General features: G+C 42.2%; 1 protein-coding gene across 1 annotated transcript in view; it reads left to right on the top strand.

Annotated features, from left to right (window-relative positions):
- Positions 1–21,209, top strand: part of VPS35L (VPS35 endosomal protein sorting factor like) — a 77,161-nt gene that overhangs the window by 15,671 nt on the left and 40,281 nt on the right. Inside the window, exons 6-12 of the mRNA XM_028498028.2 lie at positions 1,295–1,421; positions 5,002–5,079; positions 5,569–5,691; positions 14,734–14,780; positions 15,592–15,703; positions 16,234–16,350; positions 18,765–18,818. Of these exons, the coding sequence (XP_028353829.1) occupies positions 1,295–1,421; positions 5,002–5,079; positions 5,569–5,691; positions 14,734–14,780; positions 15,592–15,703; positions 16,234–16,350; positions 18,765–18,818 (658 nt within the window). The remainder of the gene's footprint in view (positions 1–1,294; positions 1,422–5,001; positions 5,080–5,568; positions 5,692–14,733; positions 14,781–15,591; positions 15,704–16,233; positions 16,351–18,764; positions 18,819–21,209) is intronic.

The following is a 21,209-nucleotide window of genomic DNA, read 5'->3' as shown; positions in this document are numbered from 1 at the left end:
ACCATACATTTCCAAAAAATTTCTCTCTCGTAGATGCCTGCGCACACACATACACGCACATGCTAATGACGATGTAATAGTACCTGTCATTCTTTGAGTACTTAGTGTGTAGCAGATCTGGTGTTAAGCACCTTCCATCCATTTTCTTGTTTAATCCAAATGAAAACTTAAAGTAGAGATAGCTTTTTAATCTCCATTTTACAGGGAAGAAAACTCAAGCTGGGAGCAGTTGGTTGACTAACTCATGGAAGTTCAGCTCGACTGTATTTGAATCCTAGCTCTGCTATTACTAGCTGTGTGGTCTTGAGAAAGTTACTTAGCATCTCTGACCCCCAGTCTCCTCTGTGAACAAGGCCCTAAGAAGGGGTCTGTGAGGGTCTGGTGAGCTGGACACACCACACTGGGAGCGACACCCGTGGGCCCTCGCTCATTGTCTTTGCTGCTGCTGTCCAAGATGATGTCAGAAGGAAAAACCTTTGCCCCTAAGCCCTTTGCTCCTCTGGGTCACCTCGGACATTGTACTGAGAGTAGTTTTGCAGAGCCGGGGGGAACCAGGTCTGCTTTCTGCAGAGCTGCTGAAATACTGAGTGGTGTTGGATACCGTCTAGATAATCAACTCCTCAAAGCCATGGGCTGTCTCACGGTGCTCTGAGGAATAGTTGGGTTGCATTTAGAATGTGTACCAAATGTGTTTGATTGGGATCTGGGGATGCCTGGGGGAGTTTGGGGGGATAACATGGTGCTGAAGACAGAGTTATTTTGCCTCACCAGTTGGGGGAGAATAATGCCCAAGGCAGATGGAAGTCCCACGTGGCAGGAGGAATAAATAAGTCACGGTTCACACTGAGGGGGATGCCGGTGTTAGCCTGAGGTGCGAGGTGTCAGGTGCTAGGAAGGGGCGGGGCACGGGGCAGCAAATCAGTACCAAAGGAATATAGGTAGGACGAAAATATCAAGAAGGTCAAGGAGGGACCTGTCAATGGAAAACAACTGGGGGACAAAAATCGTTCAATTAGTAAAATAAATGTGACCTCAAGCAGGAAAAGAGTGAAGGTTAGACTCCAGCACTGAGCAAATGGTAAAGATAAACCAAAGAATGAACCGTGGCAAGAGAGAAAGACTCTTGTCACATGGCCTTAGAAGACTCAAACTTTGACCTTGGTTTCGTTCTGAAGCTTGATGTTCCCCCCTGCATTTAGGAAGTCTAGCTTTATTTTTATTAAAAGAAAAAAAATGAAAGAACAGAGAGTTCTCCCACGGGGTATAATGCTGCTGTCTTTTTGTCTCTTAACAGGGGGATTTCGGAGTGTCTGCCCCGGCTGACTTGCATGGTCCGAGGGATCGGGGACCCTCTGGCTTGCATGGTCCGAGGGATCGGGGACCCTCTGGTGTCGGTGTATGCCAGGGCCTACCTGTGCAGGGTAAGCTGCGTCCCTGCACTCGCGCCTGCGACCGTGTCCTGTCTCCTCTAATGTTCACGCTTCTCCCTCCCCGCCACCTCACCAGTCACTGGAAGAAGGACTTTATTAGCTGCTAATTTTAGAGCACAGTTTGTTCACAGAAAGCAGAGCTGTAGGATTCCTTTTAAAAATTAATTTCAAAGTAGACCCACTTACCAGTAACTCTAATTAGGGGGTGTTTAAGGTCATCTTCTTACAAACGAACTGAGTTTCAGAACTAATTGTTTCTCCCTTCTCGCTGGGAGGGAGGCTCCCAAAGCCTTTCGGCTGATAGATTGCTTTTCATTGACTCGAAACATGCTTTCCCTTTGTCTTTGAATTCGATTGTTTTATTAGTTTTTTGGTCTCTGTATTAAAGAGTTGGATCGGTGTGCGAGTTGGTGAGGGCTGTCTGGCAGGGAGAGGTGCCCCTGGTGGCGGCGGGCATCAGGGTCTGTGTCGCCTGGCCTTGGAGGGCTGCTCTGCTGGTGAGGATTGTAAATCACTCAGCCTTTCTCTCCTTTAAAGCACCGTGAAGCTCCTACTTAAAACTAGTAAGTTTTTCATTTATGAAAAATGCACCCTGTGGAGAGTTTACAGTCATTTTTCTTCAACTCACATGGGGCCTTTGCCTCTGTCAGCTTTCTGTGAGAGTCCCCCTTGCTAGTTCCATTGGCATTGTTCACCTTTAGAGAGGGGTTATTGCCCCTGTTCTGTACGGTCCTCATGAACCCCAGACTTCCAATACCAAGAAATCAGAAGGCGAGGACCGTACGTAGCCTTTGATCTGCTTCTTTTATGTGACGTCTAACAAATGACAGAAGCCCTGTGGTCTCCAGTGTCACAAAGAAATCAAACAGTCATTGCCCTCAGAGTGAGTAGCAGACATCCTTAGGAAGGATACTTTTTATAGGTCCACTCCCTGTTAAGGGAGAAAAGAAAAAAAGAAAGAAAGAAAAAGCTTTCCATTTAAGGGCACTTGCTCCCTCGTAGTAACCGAGGCCAAAGTATTTACGCGTTGCCATCTGCTTGAAACTTGGCTTGGATTTTTCATACAGGAATATCAGATATGTTTCCTAGAGCTTCAGCTTTGGAATATCGGGAGCTTGAACGCTCCAGCCGTGTCAGTGTTTGCTGAGGGCCTATTCTGTGCAAAATGCTGCTGGATCCTGTGGTGGGATGTAAGGATACTATCACTTGTGTATTTGTGCTCTGCTGTCTTTTCCCTTGTAGGACACATCACATTCTTTGAACTCACCTAGATGTCAGTGATAGTAGAATAATAAAGATCTAGAATCTCAGTGTGTTTTATGACACACAGTTATTAAACAGAAATCAGAAAGTGGGTGGAAATATTCATTCCTTACAAACCTGTTCCAGTTTTAAAGTTTGAAGTAGGGTACCCTACCTAGTGAAAGATGGTATTTGTTGCATATAACGTGCCTTTGCATGACAGATGCAACTTTAAAACTCAGTGGCAATGAGGAGAGATTACAGACCCACCCTAGGAAAGCTGGTGATGAGATGCGCTGTATCCGAAATCATTTGTGTCAATTTAGGCAGAGCACTGATTTCCCTGGTTGGGTAGTTACTGAAAATCTTTTGATATAAAAAGAAGGAGACAGTGTGCATTAGTAAGGATTCTTTCAATTGCAAGTGACAAAACCCCAATTCATAGTACTTTGAAGCAAAAGGGGGGAAATTGTTGGCCTATGTGTCTGAAGAGCCTGGGGTAGTGCATGCATGGCAGATCCAGGGCCCCCAAACCATGTCAAGAATTGTCTCCTCCCTCATTGCTCAGCTCTGCTCTCCTCTGTGTGACTTCACTGAGGCTTTCTTTTTCCATGTGGTGGAAAGACTTCCATCCTCTTGACTTAGGAACTCCAGTGGCAAGAGTGCCTTTTCTGCAGTAGTTCCAGCCAGAGTTTCAGGGCAGAAACTCACTGCACCACCTTGGGTCCCTTGTCCATAGATAGACCAGTCACTGTGGCCATGGGATGGGGTATGCCTACGGACTGAGCCTGGGTCACGTGCCCACCCCTGCAGCTCAGGGTCAGCTGGGTCCGGCTCTGCCACAGACCTCCTGGTCTGAGAGGGAAGTTTGCTTCCCCAAAGACAAATCCACTTTACTGATTCCAGAAACAAAAGGAATGAATGCCAGGCAGGCAGAAACAGCAGATGGAAATCATGAGTAACTACCCTTGCTACTCTAGGTAGAAATCTTTTAGACCCAAGCAGATTTCCAAGCTGCTCATGGCTTTGTGGGAAGAGATAAACAAAACACAAAGGCAGTGAGTAGGCAGGGCATGGGGGGACCTCAAAGCTGTTAATTAAAGGAAAGTATGATTAACTCCTAAGTCATAGCCCCTTCAGTTCCTCTCCACTGCTTGTCCACTGGGCTTTTTTTTTTGCCGTCACCTAACAGATAATTATTGCCTTTTCTACAAAATGATTAGTGGAAGGAAAGACAATAGAATCAGAACACAGTAGAAGTGGATCTGACATTTGTTGTTAGTATTTTTTTTTTTAATCTCTGTGCCTGTCCTTGAAAGCATACCCAACAGCCATAGAGCTGTCCTTGGAATTTGCCGCCCCAGTGGATCTTGCATAATTCTTCTCAAAGGAATTCTTTACAGACATCTAAAAAACCTTGTTATCATGAATCTTCATGACCTCTGGGTAGAGGGGGAGGTGAGTGGCAGGAATCTGTCCCCTTTGGAAGGAACCAGGTCCCAGAAAGCAACTCCCCTTACAAAGTTGTTTTTGTGCCAAAGCAGCAGTGTGGAATTGAGGTGTATTCGAGGAGCTCAGTTTAAGGAACATTATGATGCTTTGTTTTGTTTTAAATACTTGTACTCCCTGCGGTAGCTGAGGCCTTCACTTTTCCATCCAACCCTAGGGCTCTGGCCACCTTCTCTATGATTAGCAAATTTTTTCAGCTGAAAATGTTACTATCGTTTTAAAACAATGAACAAAGGAACCAATGGATTACAGCATCGTTAGGCTTCATGCTTGTCTAATAAAAAGCTGCTTAAAATACATCAAAATTTATGTCTGCTTCCATGACTGCCCAGCAAAGAATGAATCCATGTATTTTAACAATGCAACAGTGAAGTCCCAGCTGACTCTCTTACATACCAGAATCTTTTTGCTTCATTTAATAAGTACAGCCACATGTGTGTTTATCATTTTTTAGAGAGGAAGAGAATATCGTATACATGATCTTGAGAGTACATTTCTCCTTAGTGCTGTATTGATTTGTTCCCTTGGTCATCTGTTCAGTAATACTTTCATTACCTTTGGGAAATTGCTAAGATGATTACTGCAAATGTCGCCCTTTTTTCATTAAAAATAGCTTCTGTGGTTTTTCTTATAAAAGCAAGATATGCTCATTGAATAAGAAAACAGAAAAGCAAAAAGAATAAAAGTTAACTTTCTGGATCTCTCTGCCTATATCTATCTATATGTATATTTTTAATTTACAAAAATGACATCACATTGTATATGTTATTTACAACCTGTTTTTCCATGGTCAAGGTAATTTCATTTTGATTGGCTACAGGTGGGCATGGAAGTGGCTCCACATCTCAAAGAAAGCCTAAATAAGAACTTTTTTGACTTCCTCCTCACATTCAAACAGGTAAGAGTACACTATCAATCAGAGCAGCTAATTGATGTAATAGCTACATTATCACAAATTCATAAAACCCAGTTGGTTTTCCAAGTCGAGATTGCCTTAAAGTTCTTTGAATGTGTAAACCCTATAAAATTACACTTGAGTCTGTTACACACAATTAAAATGTGCTGATTGTACTGAACAAGCAGAGAGGATTAATATGCGTGTGTTAACAGGAAACGTCTCCCGTTGATCAGCCTTTCTTCTTAGCATCTGCTGGCTCCATTTTTATCAGGTTACTTCTCTGCACAGCACACATTCCCAGAACAGCTCAGCCTGGTGACATGGGAAACTTTGTGTGTTTTTTTTCTAGTTTAAAAAAACCCTGAGAAACCAGGCTATTTCTCTCGGGGCCATCCAAATGCTTGCAGATATGCACAGTCTGTGAGTTACATGCTCTTCGTTTCTTATGTGACTTCCCCTTCTTTTGAGTGTTTATTTGGTCTCCTGTAGATTCACGGCGATACGGTCCAGAACCAGCTGGTGCTCCAGGGAGTGGAGCTTCCATCCTACCTCCCCTTGTACTCGCCTGCCATGGACTGGATCTTCCAGTGCATTTCCTACCATGCCCCCGAGGTAACTGCCAGGTGGCTTCAGTGTGAAGCTCACCACCAAGGAGGGATCCTCTCTTCTGTGTCATAACAACCCCTACACTTGTGTGCCCAGTGACATAATCAGGGCCCTTTCATAACGGCTCACTGTTGTGACTGGTTCTGCGCTCAGCACTTTTCCTGCCTTGCCGTGTTTACCAACTCTGGGAGGGGGATGTAGGGGCCCAGAGAGGCCAAATACCTACATAAGGTCACACGGCTAGAAAGTGGCGGTGACTGGACACAAACCCATTGAATCCAACTCCAGGGCCAGCAGGCTTCATTGCCTCTTCACTAACCCTCGTGCACTCCTTTTGTGTTGATAATAAGTTAATAAAGTCATAAAGCAGATAATGTTTTCTCCATTTTATGGAAGGAAAGTGAAACTCAGATACGTAATTGCTCTTATAAATTTTTTTTCTTTTCTTTTTTGTCTAATTGAAGCATTGTCGGGGATTAAAGTGAAGTCAGAATCATAGCAGAAATACCCTTTTTCTTCCCTAAGACTGAGAAGCAATTTCAGTGGAACACCAGTTTCAGATTGTCATAATAACTGTGATAGATGAAGCTTCTGTTGTCTTCTCGTTGATGGTTGAGAATTTATTCTTTGTGAGGGAAATAGAGACCTTGCTACAAAACAAGGATATTTGGAGTAAAGCAAAATTCAAATCCACCTGCCTTTTCCCTGTATCTGCAAACACATATTGACAGCTGTTTAGAATAAAAACATACGACTTTGACTAAGCAATCCACTTTAAAAAATATCCAGTAGAAATAACTTGATGAGTGCATAAACACACACACATACACATGTGTAGCTGTGTTCACGCTAGTGAAACAGTGGAGACAACCATCAGAAGGGGATTTTTGGTTAAATTATGGTCTGTGTACTCAGTGGGATGTTATGGGGCCATTTAAGATGATGGAGACCCACGATGGAGTACACACTGATGTAAGGGGTGCTCAAGTGAAAAAAAGAAGTTACACCTGTTACTGTGTGTGTCCTAAGTGGTAGTGTGGCCTTGTGTTGTTCAAGTGTGGGCCCTGGAGTCGGGGTGCCTAAATCTGAATCTCAGCTCTGTTGTTTACAGCTGTCGGACTAAAGCAGAGGCCAAGTCACTTGTCCCTAATCACTCAGCTTTTTTCTTTATCTGTGAGATGGGAGCAGTAATAATTCCTGTTTTCTAGTCTACTGCATGGATCAAACAAGACAGTCCATTTACAGTGCTTAGTGGAGAGCCCCACACACAGCACTTGAATGTTTGTTGTGTCAGTGGGATTGCAAACGTGATTTTCATATCTGCACAAGAGAATTGGGAGACAGATATGACAAAATATCTCTGGAGGGCAAGATTTTGGATCATCTTAACTTATTTTTCTTGCCCTGTTTTTTAACTTTTCAGCAAGTATAATGTCTTGCATATATTTAAATTTTTCCAAATCCTAAAGTATGAGGAGAAAAATAGGGACATCTCATATTTCAGGTGAATTTTTTACCATTGAGTAAATTGATTTTAAATCAAGCCAGTTTGACAGAAGAGTCTTTGAAAACTTGCTGGCCGTTCTCTGTGATCTTCAGTGTAGTCTCAGCCACCACACGCTGGCCCAGGCTCCTGGGAAGAGGTATCATGAACTTGACCAATTCAGCTGAATGACTGAAACCTATGAGCAAGACGGAATCATTTGAAAATGAGAACACTTATTTTTTTCTCCTTACTTTAATGAAAAGCAAAATTGGATTTAAAACAAAAAGTACATGTCATAAGGCATTCTTCCTTTTAAGTGCCAGTAATCTCAAAGGAGGGCAGAAGCTGGGAGTAGAGCTTTCCTGGGGAGTAAAACTCTAGGAAATCATTACTGCACTAGAAGAAGTGATTAAAAAAATTAGGTCACCTGAATAATAATAAACTCTGATTCTTGGGGCATTTAAATAAGGAACTTGCAGTGTCTCATAAAAAAAGTCATTTTCAAAATGTGGAAGAATTGATGTCCATGTGCAGGGTGGTGCTGAAGATGTGTGTGGCAGTATGATACCTGAAAGCTCTTTGACAGTGGCTGGATGTGTCCACCGGGGAGGTGGAGCTGTGTGTCTGTAAGAGGCCACGCCTCCAGAATGTAGGAGCTTGTCTGCAGCAGCTGGCAATACACATGACAGGTAGGTGAGAGAGAGGAAGGGAGAACTATCTAGATGAGAGAAGGGAGAAATGCCTTCAGCTGCAAATATCTGACATTTGAAATTTCAGATCGAAATTGAAATATCAAATCCATTCCCCCCCCAAAAATCAAGGAGTGTTATTCAAAAAGGCTTTTTTGTTGTTGTTTAAAGACAGGGCTTTTTCCCCTTATACAATTAAAATTAGAGTAAGTAAAGAACATTTATGCCCCCAATTTTAGGCACATTCTGCAGAGAAAAAAGCAGCCGTTTCATAAAACCTGCTTTGGGGCAATAAAACGAATCCCTTGATAAGCTTCTCATCATTTTCAGCCGCTTTTTATCTTGTCTGGTATGGAGTCCCATGATCACTTGCTGAGCTGTGTGACGCAGGTTGTCACCCTTGAAGGAGGGAAGAGGAAAGTGGTAGAGGCTGGGGCAGGTAGTCGGGCAGACCTGGGTTCAAACTGTGGCTGTGTTGCCTTGGGCTGCTTTACCTCTTTGTGTTTCAGTATTACCAGCTGTAAAATGGGGCTAATAATAGAACCTTCCTCGAAGGGCTCTTACAAGATGACTGATAGTGCGCGTCACGCGCATTCCCAAGAGCTGGTGCGTGGTAGGCAGCAGGCAGATGGGGGTGGTTACCATTGTTGTCTTTGACCTTAACGGCAGATGGGAGCCTGGACTGACTTGAAGACCAGGAGATGAGCAGAAAGGAGGGGTTGAGGGACGGGACCTGTATAGACGGACAGGTAAGAGGCATAATAAGGAGACAAGCATTACTGGAGAAGAGTGAGGGACTGGGCTGACTGGGAGTGGCACAGGCAGAGGTTGTTGAACATCATGTCGTGGAGACCAGGCAGCGCTTGAAGATTTTTTTTTTTTTTTTTTTTTTTTTTTTGCGGTACGCGGGCCTCTCACTGTTGTGGCCTCTCCCGTTGCGGAGAACAGGCTCTGGGCGCGCGGGCCCAGCCGCTCCGCGGCACGTGGGATCTTCCCGGACCGGGGCACGAACCCGTGTCCTCTGCATCGGCAGGCGGACTCTCAACCACTGCGCCCCCAGGGAAGCCCATCCGCTTGAAGATTTTTGATCAGGGGGATAATTTGAAAAAACTGGTGCTTGAAGATCAAACTGGCAGAAGCATATGAGATGGATTAAAGGAGAACTGTTTGGTAGCCATGGAAAAAACAAGAGGCAGAATGGATGAGAGAGTCCATATTCATTGCAAAGAATTTGGAAAGGACAGAAAGGTTAAAAGGAGAAAAGGAGCCACCTAAAATTCTGTCATGAATAACTGGTCACTGTTAACATTTTGGTGCATTTTCTTTTTAATATTTCTCTCTCCACTTTCATTCTTGCTCTGTAATTGTGTTTTGTAGATGAGAAATATTTCCTGTATGATTTTATGATGCTTTTCCCTCGCTTAACATTATAACAAATACCTATTGCTAGGAAAATTTTGTGACCTTTCAGGAAGAGTTGAGAAGGCAGTCTTGGTTGGCTGTGAAGAATGGAGCAGGGAGATGGGGCAGAGATGCTGCTGAGCTTTGAGCCCTTAACCACCTCTTTCTGAGGCTCCCCTCTGCCATGCGCCCCACAGGCACCCCTCGTTTTGTTGTGCTGTGCTTTATGAGCACTTTGCAAATAGTGCATTTTCATAAATTGAAGGTTTGTGGCAACCCTGCGTCGAGCAAGTCTGTTGGTGCCATTTTTCTAACAGCATTTTGCTCACTTTGTGTCTCTGTGTCATAGTTTGGTAATTCTTGCAATATTTCAAACGTTTTCATTATTATTTGTTATGGTGACCCGTGATCAATGATCTTTGATGTTACTGTTGCAAAAAAAAAGTACGACTCACTGAAGGCTCAGATGATGGTTAACATTTTTTAGCCATAAAATATTTTTTAATTAAGGTACATACATTTTTTTAGACATAATGCCATCGCACATATAACAGACTACAGTATAGTGTAAACATAACTTGTATTTGCACTGAGAAAGCAAAAAATTCGTGTGACTTGCTTTTTTGAAATATTCACTTTACTGCAGTGGTCTAGAGCAGAACCTGCAATATCTCTGAGGTCTGCCTGTATTAGTTACTTTACTCGGGCTATCTTAATTCACTCTCAGAGCTTCCCCAAGCTAGGTGTTGCTGTTATCCCCATTTTACAGAAGAGGTACCTGAGGCTTACAAACTTCTTACAGTCACACAGTTAGAAAGAAGTCATGTAGCCATTTTGGCAGTGCCTGAAACCAACAGATTTGTCCCCTTGACTGCTTTAGACTCTTTCTTTCTAGGTGTCTCCTGTTAACTGCTACATTTTAAGGTGGGACTTGAACAGATTGACCCATGGGACTGCTACTCCGATGGTCATACTATAAATTGCCCCTTAAACGTTCTAATATATGATTAGGCTAGTAATGCAAATCTAAGACTAGTCTTGGTCGATGATAAATCCCTCTCAAGCATACAGGTGTGTTATTTTCATTCGTTTGAATTAGGGAAAAATCCTCAGAGAAAGATAAATAAAGGAAAAATTTAAAATTTCTCATTTTACTACCTGGGGTATAAAATTTCTTTTTCTTCACACTGAAATATTTTATTTCTTTGAGACTTGAGCCATATTAACTCTGGATTGGAGGAAAGGTATTAGCTTTTAAGATTAGTTTATGATTTTGCCTACTGTTTTACATGTTTGTTTCATCTAGAAAAATAAGGAAAATGTGGTATGTGTATCATTTAGTTCACTTTTTTTATGGAGCAATAATTGTAAATGCTGATTGGAAGGCTATTTAGTAAAAGTATAAGTACATATCTTCTGAGCACTCTGGGCTGCATATGAGTTAATCTCAGTTTAGAAAACAGAAAAGTGTTATTGACCCAACTTCTTTTTTCTTTTCCTGTACTTTTGAAGTGGGTAGATAACCCTAATCTGGAGATAACCTTAAAAATCCAGTAGTTAAATGTGATGGTGGCTATACAAATCCAAATATGTTAATGAAGTGTCACAAAGATATACCCTTTACCCCACAAAAAAAAAGGTGCATGAAAAACCTGGTGAAATAGTCTAGTTAATTATATTATACCAATGTCAGTTTCCTGATTTTGACAAGGCACTATAGTTATGGAAGGTGTTACCACTGGGGGAAGCTGGGTGATGGTACCCAGCACCTATACTATTTCTGTAATTTCTCATGAGGCTATAATTGGTTAAAAATAAAACATTTTAAAAACTTCATTAATTTTGAGCAGTTTGAAAAATAGTTACATACATGATGTGGATTCCTCAGGCATTAAAAAGAATGAGGTAATTTGTGTGTACTGACATGGGAGGAGGGAGGCCCATGCTAGATTCTTGAGTAAAAAAGGCAAATTGTAGCTCAATATGTATAAGACTATACATTTTTGTAAAACAGAACAAAAGTCTTCTACAACAAAAGCTATGTATTCACAGGGCATAGACAAAGGCCTAGAAGGATAAACACCAAACGTTGACACTGGTGATCCCTAGGAAGTTGGAGCTGGGAGGGAGGGCACTCATAATTTACTTGATACATGACAATATTATTTGAACTTCTGTCCATAAGCATTTCTTATTTTTATAATTTTTATAAAAAACAAATATATAAACAAACAAAATGTAGGGTCCTAATGAATCTTTAAGTTCTGATGTGTCTGCGAACATAAATTCGGAGCTGCAAGTTTTTCAGTGGTTTATCTCAGCCAGTAGGCTTTTTTCGATCTCAGTCTGCTTTGAACTGTTGTTCATCTTGTTCTTGCCAAAGATAATCAATCCTGTCACTTCTCAGAACAAAAAATTAATAACCTCTAACAGACCTTCCTGGGATCTATATAGCATTTGGCTCCTGGACACTTAAGGGTAATGACAGTGAGCCCTTTTTTTTGAAGTTATATTCTTGGATGCATTTTTAATGCATTCATCTCCTGTGAAAAGAGAACTTTTACAGCATTTGTCTCGTCTTAATGGCCAGAACACTTTGTCCATATGTTAGCATTTGCCCTATTTCGTCTTTTCAGAAGTGGTGGGCCAAGATAGCTCATTCGTTTGTGCATGTGTGTGCACATGTGCACTTGCATGTGTGTGTATGAAAGAGAGAATAAGCATCCAAGGTCATGGATTTCTGTCTGATTTCCTCACTCCTGTTCCCAATGCCTAAAATAGTGGCTAGTACATTAAAGTTGCTTCACAGGCAGGTGTTGAGTGAGTGATTATTTGTGCATGTTAAGGAGTATCAGTGTGATCATTATAAGAATATCTCTTGCCCAGTCTTCCCAGAAACCACTTTGATATTGGTCTTCATGAATGACTTTTCAAATATTAAATCGCCATGAATGGGTTAGGGAAGCCATTTGTGACATTGTCAATTTTATCATCAATTGGGATCCTGGCTGCAAGGAACAAACACCTAACTGGCCCTTCAAAAAGAATTCAGTGTGTTCTGTTGAATAACAAGTGAAGGCTCTGGGCCAGGCAGTTTCCATTCTTTTCTCTGCTCTGCCATCCCCAGATACCAGCAGAGTGGCTGTAGCCATTCCACACATCATGTCCAGACATGGCAGCATCCGAAGGCAGAAAGATGGGCAGTCTTCGGTTCCTCTTTAAGAACAATTTTGGGAATTCCCTGGCGGTCCAGTGGTTGGGACTCGGCGCTTTCACTGCTGAGGGCCTGGGTTCGATCCCTGGTCGAGGAACTAGGATCCCACGGGCCGTGCAGTGCGGCCAAAAAAAAGGAAACTTTTCCTCTAAGCCCCCATCTAAGTAGCAAGAAATGGGTCATGTGCCCTGTCTAAACTCACCACTGGCAAGGGGAATGGGCCCGCCGTCATTGGCTTGGGCCTGTATTACTTTGCTTAGTATGTTTGGGCTGCTCTAAGAAAACACCACAAACTGGGTGGCTTATAAACAAAAGAAATTTATTTCTAATGGTTCTGGAGGTTGGGAAGTCCAGGATCAAGATGCTGGCAGATACAGTGTCTGGTGAGGGCCTACTTCCTTGTTCATTGTCAGCTGTCTTCATGCTGTGTCCTCACATGGCAGAAGGGACAAGGGAGCTTTCTTGGGCCACTTTTGTAGGAGTACTAATTCCATTCATAAGGGCTCCACCCTTAAGACCTAATCACCTCCAAAAGACTCCACCTTCTAACACCATCAGCTTGGGAATTAGGTGGCTATTCAGACCTTAGCAGGCTTCCGTAATAGACTGGGTGGCTTAAACAACAGAAGTTTATTTTCTCAAAGTTTTGGAGGCTAGAAAGTTCAAGATCAAGGTGCCTGCAAGGTTGGTTTCTGGTGAGGCCTTTCTCCTTGGCTTGCAGTCCGCTGTCTTCTCACTGTGTCCTCTCCTGGTCTTCTCATCTGTGCATGTGTGTCCCTAGTCTCTCTTCCTCTTCTTATAAGGACACCAGTCCTGTTGGATTAGGGCCGCACTCTTCTGACCTCACTTAACATTAATTAACTCCTTAAAAGCGCGGTCTCCAAACACAGCCACACTGGGGGTTAGAGCTTCAGCATATGAATTTGGACGTGACATAATTCACTCCATAACAGGACCCAACCTGATTTTTGTTGGCAGAGACAGAAATCTGAATAAAATCAGGGTTCTGGGGTTAGGGGTACTGAGATACTGTTAGTATCTCCACAAGCAACTCTCACCTTAATTATTCAGGCAACACCCAGGATACAGAGGGACACAGCTGGAAAGGGTAGAATTTCACTAAAGAAGACTGATTTTATCTTTTGCCTTTTGGGCCAGACTTAGGTACAAATCTCATTTCTACCACTTAGGAAGTGGCTTAACCTGGCTGAGTTTTGGCTTCCTCGCCTGTAAAGTGGTGATAATTGACATGGGCCTCAAAGGCCATTGTGAAGAGTAAATGGGAAAAGGTATGTAAAGCGCTTAGCTCAGTGCCGTGTGCCGTGTGCCTGGTGAGTGCTCAGTGTCGATGCTGCTGTTACCAACTCTTTTGTCTTGGGATTGACCTTGCCTGTGCCATTCAAAACCTTCCCCAAACCACTGCCCTATTGGATATTTCTTCCATTGATTTTTTTCAAAAAATAGGAGCTCTTTTAAAGATACGTAATTGTCTTAAGATAGCTCTAAAGCCATTAATAGTATCCCAATGAGTAAAACATTTACTTCCTTTTGGGGAAAAAAATGTCCTTCAAAATGCATGGAGAGGAAGTATAGTGAAGAGCATGGCCCTTGATGCCCGACTGCCCAGGTCACATCCAGCCCGCCGTAGCTAGCCGTGTCCCCTTGGCCCAAGCACATCACTGTTGAGTGGCTTGGTTTCTCATCTGTGAAATGGGAGAATAGAGAGCCTGCCTCATGGTGGTTGTGAGAAGTGACATCATGAGTGCCAAGTGCTTCTCACCGTGACTGGCCAGCACCAAGTACTGGCCCAGTGTTTGTTATTTGTTTTACTGAGAATTTCACAGACACCTCGTGAAATGGGGAGGAACAAGGGGGGGTGTCTAGAGGAGGTGAGGAGTAAAGCAGATTTCATTTTTGGTGCCCTAGAGCACAGGAGGTGCCACTCTCATCATCCTGCAGTAATCTGTAGGTGGGATGGTACCACCGGTATCATCTACCTGAGGATGAGGAAAAGTAGTTGGTGAGACTGGATTTGAACCCACGTGTGCCTGAGGCCAGGGCCCCAGCTCTTATCCATTATACGAAATGCCACAAGAGTGAGCTTGTTTTCTCCTCCATCCTCCCCATCCCTGCCAGGCACTGAGATAGAAATGGGCATGTGGCTGTATTTATTTTAGAGTATTGCTTTGGAAATCTGTTCATGAGAAGTGTTTCTTTAGATCCTCCAACTTGATGGTTTTTATTATTTTTTTGATTAGGCTCTGCTAACTGAAATGATGGAGAGATGTAAGAAACTAGGAAACAAGTAAGTATTTTGAAATTCATAAAGCCTGTGTTTGAAAATGGAGTTGGTTGCTTTTTTTTGAGGTTGGCATGCTTGCATGGGCAAGAGGGCCAACAGAGAAGCAGGATAACATGGAGGTCAGGAATGCTGGAGTCCAGTTGCCGGGCTTCAGATCTTGGCTCCACTCTTTCTTAGCTTTCTGACCTTGGGTCACTTACTTTGACTCCTCTGTGCCTCCATCTCCTCATCTGTAAAATGGGTATAATAATAGTTCTTTCCCTATGGGGCTGTGATAAGTGATAAGGTCAGGATAAGCTCGAATTCCTGTCTACCAGGCATAAGAGGTTTCTCCTCTGCTCTCCTTTTGGTGGCAGATGTGTGAGCAGCCTGGAGTGGGTTTTGTTCACCACGGTGTCCCTAGCTCCTAGAACAGTGCTTTTCATAAGAGATGTGGACATATATTTGCAGCTTGGATCAATATTCTTACTTAATATTTAGTTTTATTTGTGCACTGAAGGCTCAGTTTTCTTCCGTTTAAATGGATTTGATTACTTTCTTATTTACCTGTCCATCCATTGATCCATCTCCCCATTCACTCATCCATCCACCCATCCATCCATTCTTCCAGTCAGTTAAATATTGAGTTCTGAATATGCATAAAACACCGAGTTAGTCTCTAGAGGTTGCCTTTTTACTCCAGTCTTCTTATTTTTCCACCCTTACCATTAAAGGGCTGTCAGTCATCTTTCCCAACAACATACATCCTAAAATGAAAGCGACTTTCATTAAGGGGAAGCTCTGCTGACATGGGGCATGTGTGTGTGTCTTTCAGTGCCTTGCTGTTGAATTCCGTAATGTCAGCTTTCCGGGCCGAGTTCATCGCCACAAGGTCCATGGATTTCATTGGCATGATTAAAGAGTGCGATGAGTCTGGTTTCCCCAAGGTAGGCTCTTGACTTAATGCTTAGCGGAGAACAAATAGGCAATGTTTGCCCAGTAGCTCCCCAGGGAGAGAGAGTTCGGTGTCAGAGGCAGCTCCAGCCAACGGGAAAACAAGCGAAGGCTCTGTTTCTGAAGAGTACGATGGAGAATGAGTTAGCGACTGGGGTTGTGAGATACATGTAATTGCCGCGAGTCAGGCCTCCTTGAGTCCTAAATCTGTCAGATTAGCTCACTATGAAATATTCAGGAAGAACTTTGGTCTTACATCCTTAAAACTATATCTTCACTCATTATTTATGAAAAGCTTTGTCCAGGAGAATATTATGGCCCACAGGTTGGACCAGTACACAGAGCCGGCTCTCTGTTTTGAGCTTCTCAGTCTAACTTGCACAGGTCTGTGGTAGAACTTCAGAAAACGGTCGTTGGAAGATTAACCTCAAGACAGGCCAACTATTACACCCTTTTCCTTTATTGCCTCGGCTTACTCTGATTGTACATCTCCAGGATCGTAATGGTTTGCTATATTTCTCAGCATCTTCTTTTTCGCTCACTGGGGTTAAACTTGGCCTTGGCTGATCCTCCTGAGAGTGATCGACTTCAGATTCTCAATGAAGCTTGGAAAGTTATCACTAAATTGAAGAATCCACAGGTGGGTGACCATTTAGACCTTGTATTGACTGCTTTTTGTCCAAGTTATGCAGTATACTCTTTCTTTTAAAAAATTTCTCTTTCAACTAATCATCCTTATTTTTTTTAAAGAAATCTACTTTTAATTGTATTATTTGTTAATCTGTAATGGAGAACTTATAGCTTTAAAGATGTATTTCTTTGATTTTTGTATCCCTATCATGTCTTATTCTTGAGGCCTTAAGATGCACCAAAAGTGTAAAATTATAAATACTTGAAACTTTAAAAGACCTGTAGCTTTGCAAAGAGCATTCGAAGTACAGCCGTCTGTAGCACAGTTGACCTTTGAACAGCATGGGTTTGAGCTGTGCAGATCCACTTATACATGGAATTTTTTTTCAATAGTAAATACTGTACAGCCTGTGGTTGGTTGAATCCACAGAAGTGGAATCGCAAATATGGAGGAATCGTGGATACAGAGGACTGACTATAAGTTATATGTGGATTTTTGACTGCGTGGAGGATCAGTGCCCCTAACCCCTGTGTTTTTTAAGGGTCAAGTTGTATTTGGATTTGAAAAAACCAATTTATTGAGATATTCCTAAATTGAAGATCAGTAGTCAAGCCAGTGAATAGCGAAAGGGAATTCCAGTTTCCTTCCCTTGACTGGACAGCTGAAGCCTCTTTCTCCCCATACTTCTGACACAGGAAGTCTTGGGAAGATGGACCAACTGATATTAGTTTCTGTAATGCATGTAGTGCTGGTCATCATGTTGTAGGTTTGGGTTTTATGCCTCACTGTCCTTTCAGGCAGTGTGCCAGCAATTTATGTGGCTGCCACTAGGGAAATGCTATTGGCTGTCTTTGTGGCCAAACTTCACCACACCCTGCACTGTTCCTTTCCTACTAGCAGCATGTCCTTGTTCATTTAGTTTGTTGTAACAGAATATGATAGATCATGTGGCTTATGTACAATAGAAATTTATTTCTCACATTTCTGGAGGCTGGAAGTACAAGATCAGGTGGCCAGCATGGTTGGGTTCTGGTGAGGACCCTCTTCTAGGTTGCAGCCTGCCAGCTTCTCCTCCTCACATCGCAGAAAGAGGGAAAGAGACCTCTCTAGGGTCCCTTTTATAAGGGCACTAATTCCAGTCAGGGGAGCTCCACCCTCATGACCTAACCACTGCCAAAGGCCTCACCTCCTAATACCATCACGTCAAGGGCTAGGATTTCAACATATGCGTTTTGGGGGGATACAAACATTCAGACCAGAACACAGAGAATAAGTGAACACGTGGCATTTGATTTGATCATTTATTGAGAAGGAAATATTAAAGTGAGCCCAGTTATAAACCCCTTGCTAATCACCACATTTATGATAGTGTATTAAGAACAGTATAATTTAGAAAAATTAGAAACTTTTTTACAAAATCGTATACCTATGTTAAGTTCAGCAAAATTCTCTCTAAACTCTAGCCGTTGAAATTCTCTATTTAACTTAACTCTGATTGCCTAATGAAAACAGCTTATTTAGGATATTTAAGTCAAAAACCTCTGGGCCTCTGGTGCCTGTATTTCAGTGCTTCAAAGCAACCTTGCATCAACAGCTCATAATAACAGTTTTCTCCAGTCTTTAACGTCACAGTCTCCTCGTTAAGTCCACCTTAGCATTCCTGTTAGACTTTAGAATGTTCCTGGCTTTTCTTGTTTGAATGAGATAACCGTTTTCTTGCCTCCCCATTTCTTCTTTCTTTTCCTTGAAGTGTCAGAACAGAAGAGGTATACTTGCAGACTCTGTTTTTCCTTGACAATTTTTTCCCATGTGCATAGTTTCTGGGGCAGACAGCCTTACCAAGTTGGTCATTGCCATTTCCGTAGCCATCTCATTGTCTCTTCTACTTGAATCTAACACATCCTTTCTTACCTAAAACCTTTGTGCTTTCTTAACCTTTTTACAACTTACATGCATCACCCCTCTCTGGGGCAGACGGTTTGTTATTAAAGGCAGGAGGCCTGTTTTTTCTCAGAACGTTCAAAAGTCACATCGTAAACACTACTTGAACCTTCAACGAGATTTGTGGTCATCGTCTCCACTGAGGTGTGATGAGGTCTTCCTACTGTTATCTCCGCTGCCCTGTGGTTCTTCCCATTCTCCAGGCATGGCAGAGCTTCCCAGATTTCTGTCTTGACCCAAGTAGCAATTCTGGAATGACAGTCTAATTAGTTTCAGGCAACTTATGTTTTCTCACGTCACCTCTCAGGGTAAAATCTATCAGTGGGCCAGAGTTTTCTGTACATGAACCACTCTTGAAATCCCCATCACTTACCAACTCTTAGTTTTCAGAGCCCTTGAAGGGATTTGTACACGATGAGCTTTTGCCATAAAGTCAATCGTGGCATTCGTATTGTAAAGACATTTTTACTTTTTCTTTGTAGGACTACGTTAATTGTGCCGAAGTGTGGGTAGAGTACACCTGCAAACATTTCACGGTATGTGTGCTGTGGTCTTGTTTTTGAAAGAATTACTGTATATTTTTTTCATGTTCGTAATTGTGAATAAGTCTAGCTTAGACATTTAGGTATTTTATGATGGTAATTGTTCTTAATTTATGAAAGTTGCATCCTTTATGGTATAGTGTGATGGAGCATTAATGCGTGGCCTATAACAAAAGTGTTCCACACTCACGTGTAAGTTTGGGAAATGCTGCATTATACAAAGTTAAGCAGGTTTTTTCACCATAATACACCTTAGATCCTTATTGTTAAAGTATATTGGGACTTTCCACGCGAGTCTAGTCAGCAGCGTTTTCCAAACATATTTGATTTGCATGTAATTTAATTTTCTTCTAAGCAAACAAAGATACTTCTTTTCCTAGGCCCAAACTAGAAGCCCAGTTAGGGAAATACTGGTCTTGTCAATGAGCAGAGACTTTTTTTTTGATCGGAGACTTCAGAAGCATGTAGAAGTGGTTTCACATCCTGTTGCCAGGTGTTTATTTTAATCAATCAACTTTAAAAAAATCGAAGTTTAGCCTACATGAAGAAAAGCATATATATCGTAAGTTTGCTGTATAATGAATCTTCACAAAATACACCCGTGTAATCGTGGTCCAGATCAAGAAACAGGAAATAACTCCCCACCCCACCCTGAAGCCCCCCATGCTCTCCTCCCAGTCACAGCCCTGGAAGTTGAAGGTAGGCACCATCTGGTCTCTAACTCTAGAAATGGGTTTTGCCTCGTTTTGAGCATTATGTAAATGTTGGTCTGTTAATTTTCTTTCTTTTGTCCAATTTTTGTTTTATTATGGAAACTTCAAACATATGATCTCCCTTGTACTTATCACCCAGAAATGATCAACTTATGACAGATCTTGTTTCGTGTCCTTACCTTTTCTCCCCACCCTTGGATTATTTTGAAGCACAGCTCAATCACCGTGTTTCACCTGTCAGTATCTCTGCACATATCTCTAAAATAGAATTCACTTTTCTGAAACAAAATCTCAGTACAGTATCGTAACTAATAAAATTAATAACGTTTTAATACCATTAAAAATCGATGAATTTTCAGATTTCCCCAATTGTCTCATAAGTTTTTTACAGTTTATTTGTTCAGTCAGGATTAAAATAGGGTCTATACGTTGTAAAATCTTTAATTAGAGTTCTTTTAATCTGTAAGTTCCCTCTCTCTTCTCCTCTCTTTCTCTCCCTCCCTCCCTGTTCCCTTCCCTTTTTTTTTTCTATTATTTATTTGTTGAAGAAATTGGGTCCTTTGTCCTGTAGAGTTTCCCAGTCTCGATTGGCCAGATGTATGCCTGTGGTGGTGATTAAACATGCTTTTCTGCCTCCAGTATTTCCTATAAATAGGCAGTTAGTTCTGGAGACAGGAGACTTCATCAGCTTCAGATCTGACTTTTTGGCACCCTGGGTGCTGGCATGGTGCTTCTGCTGGGAGGCTCATGGTATCTGGTTGTCTCTCCGTGACGTGAGTGACCACTGAAGCGCATTCGTCTCATGGTTTATCGCGGGTTGCAAAATGGTGATATTCGAAGTTATCATTTCTCCTTTATTTGTTAGCTAGAATACTTGCATGAAGAGAACCTCTTCGCTCCACGTATTTGGTTACCCTGAGGTACAGTTTGTACAGAAAAGGCAAGATGCTCTTTTTTCTTCCTGTTACTTACTAGTTTTTAGAGTAAAGAGTCAATTCCCCAGCATCCCCAAAGGTGACCAGTGAGTAGTAGGTGCTGTTGGTATCTGTAGGAACTCACTAATTGAAACATATTTGATACGTATCAATCATTGCAATTGTATTATTCTTACTGATGCTCAATTGTCCCATTTTTGTCCAGTGGGTGTTTTTTCAGGTTGGCTTCTGAGTCCTGACACATTCTTTGTAGTCTTTGATGCCTTCCTTGCTTTCTGTTAAAAGATGCTCCAGCCTCCCTTGTATTTTTCTTATCTTAGATTTGGAATCAGCTCTTTCTCCAAGAAGCTTTGGTTCCTTTTAGTGCCATTGTCAGATTTTTTTTAGCTCTGTGACCCTGGCTAAGCCGCTTAGCCACTTAACTTTTCATTGGGATAATGATGTCCACGGTGGGGAGTTGTTTTTTTTTTAAATATTTATTTATGGGCTTCCCTGGTGGCGCAGTGGTTGAGAGTCTGCCTGCCGACGCAGGGGACACGGGTTCGAGCCCTGGTCCGGGAAGATCCCACATGCCACGGAGAGAAAGCCCGCGTGCACAGCAATAGAGACCCACTGCAGCCAAAAATTAAATAAATAAATAAATTTAAAAGAAAAATATTTATTTATTTATGATGGGGAGGTTGTTTTTTTTTTTTTTTTTTTTTTTTTTTTTTCGGTACGCGGGCCCCTCACTGTTG

The sequence above is a fragment of the Physeter macrocephalus genome, chromosome 14 (assembly GCF_002837175.3).
Source record: "Physeter macrocephalus isolate SW-GA chromosome 14, ASM283717v5, whole genome shotgun sequence".
NCBI lineage: Eukaryota > Metazoa > Chordata > Mammalia > Artiodactyla > Physeteridae > Physeter > Physeter macrocephalus.
Note: the sequence above shows the minus strand (reverse complement) of the source record. Positions and strands in the feature narration are given on the sequence as shown.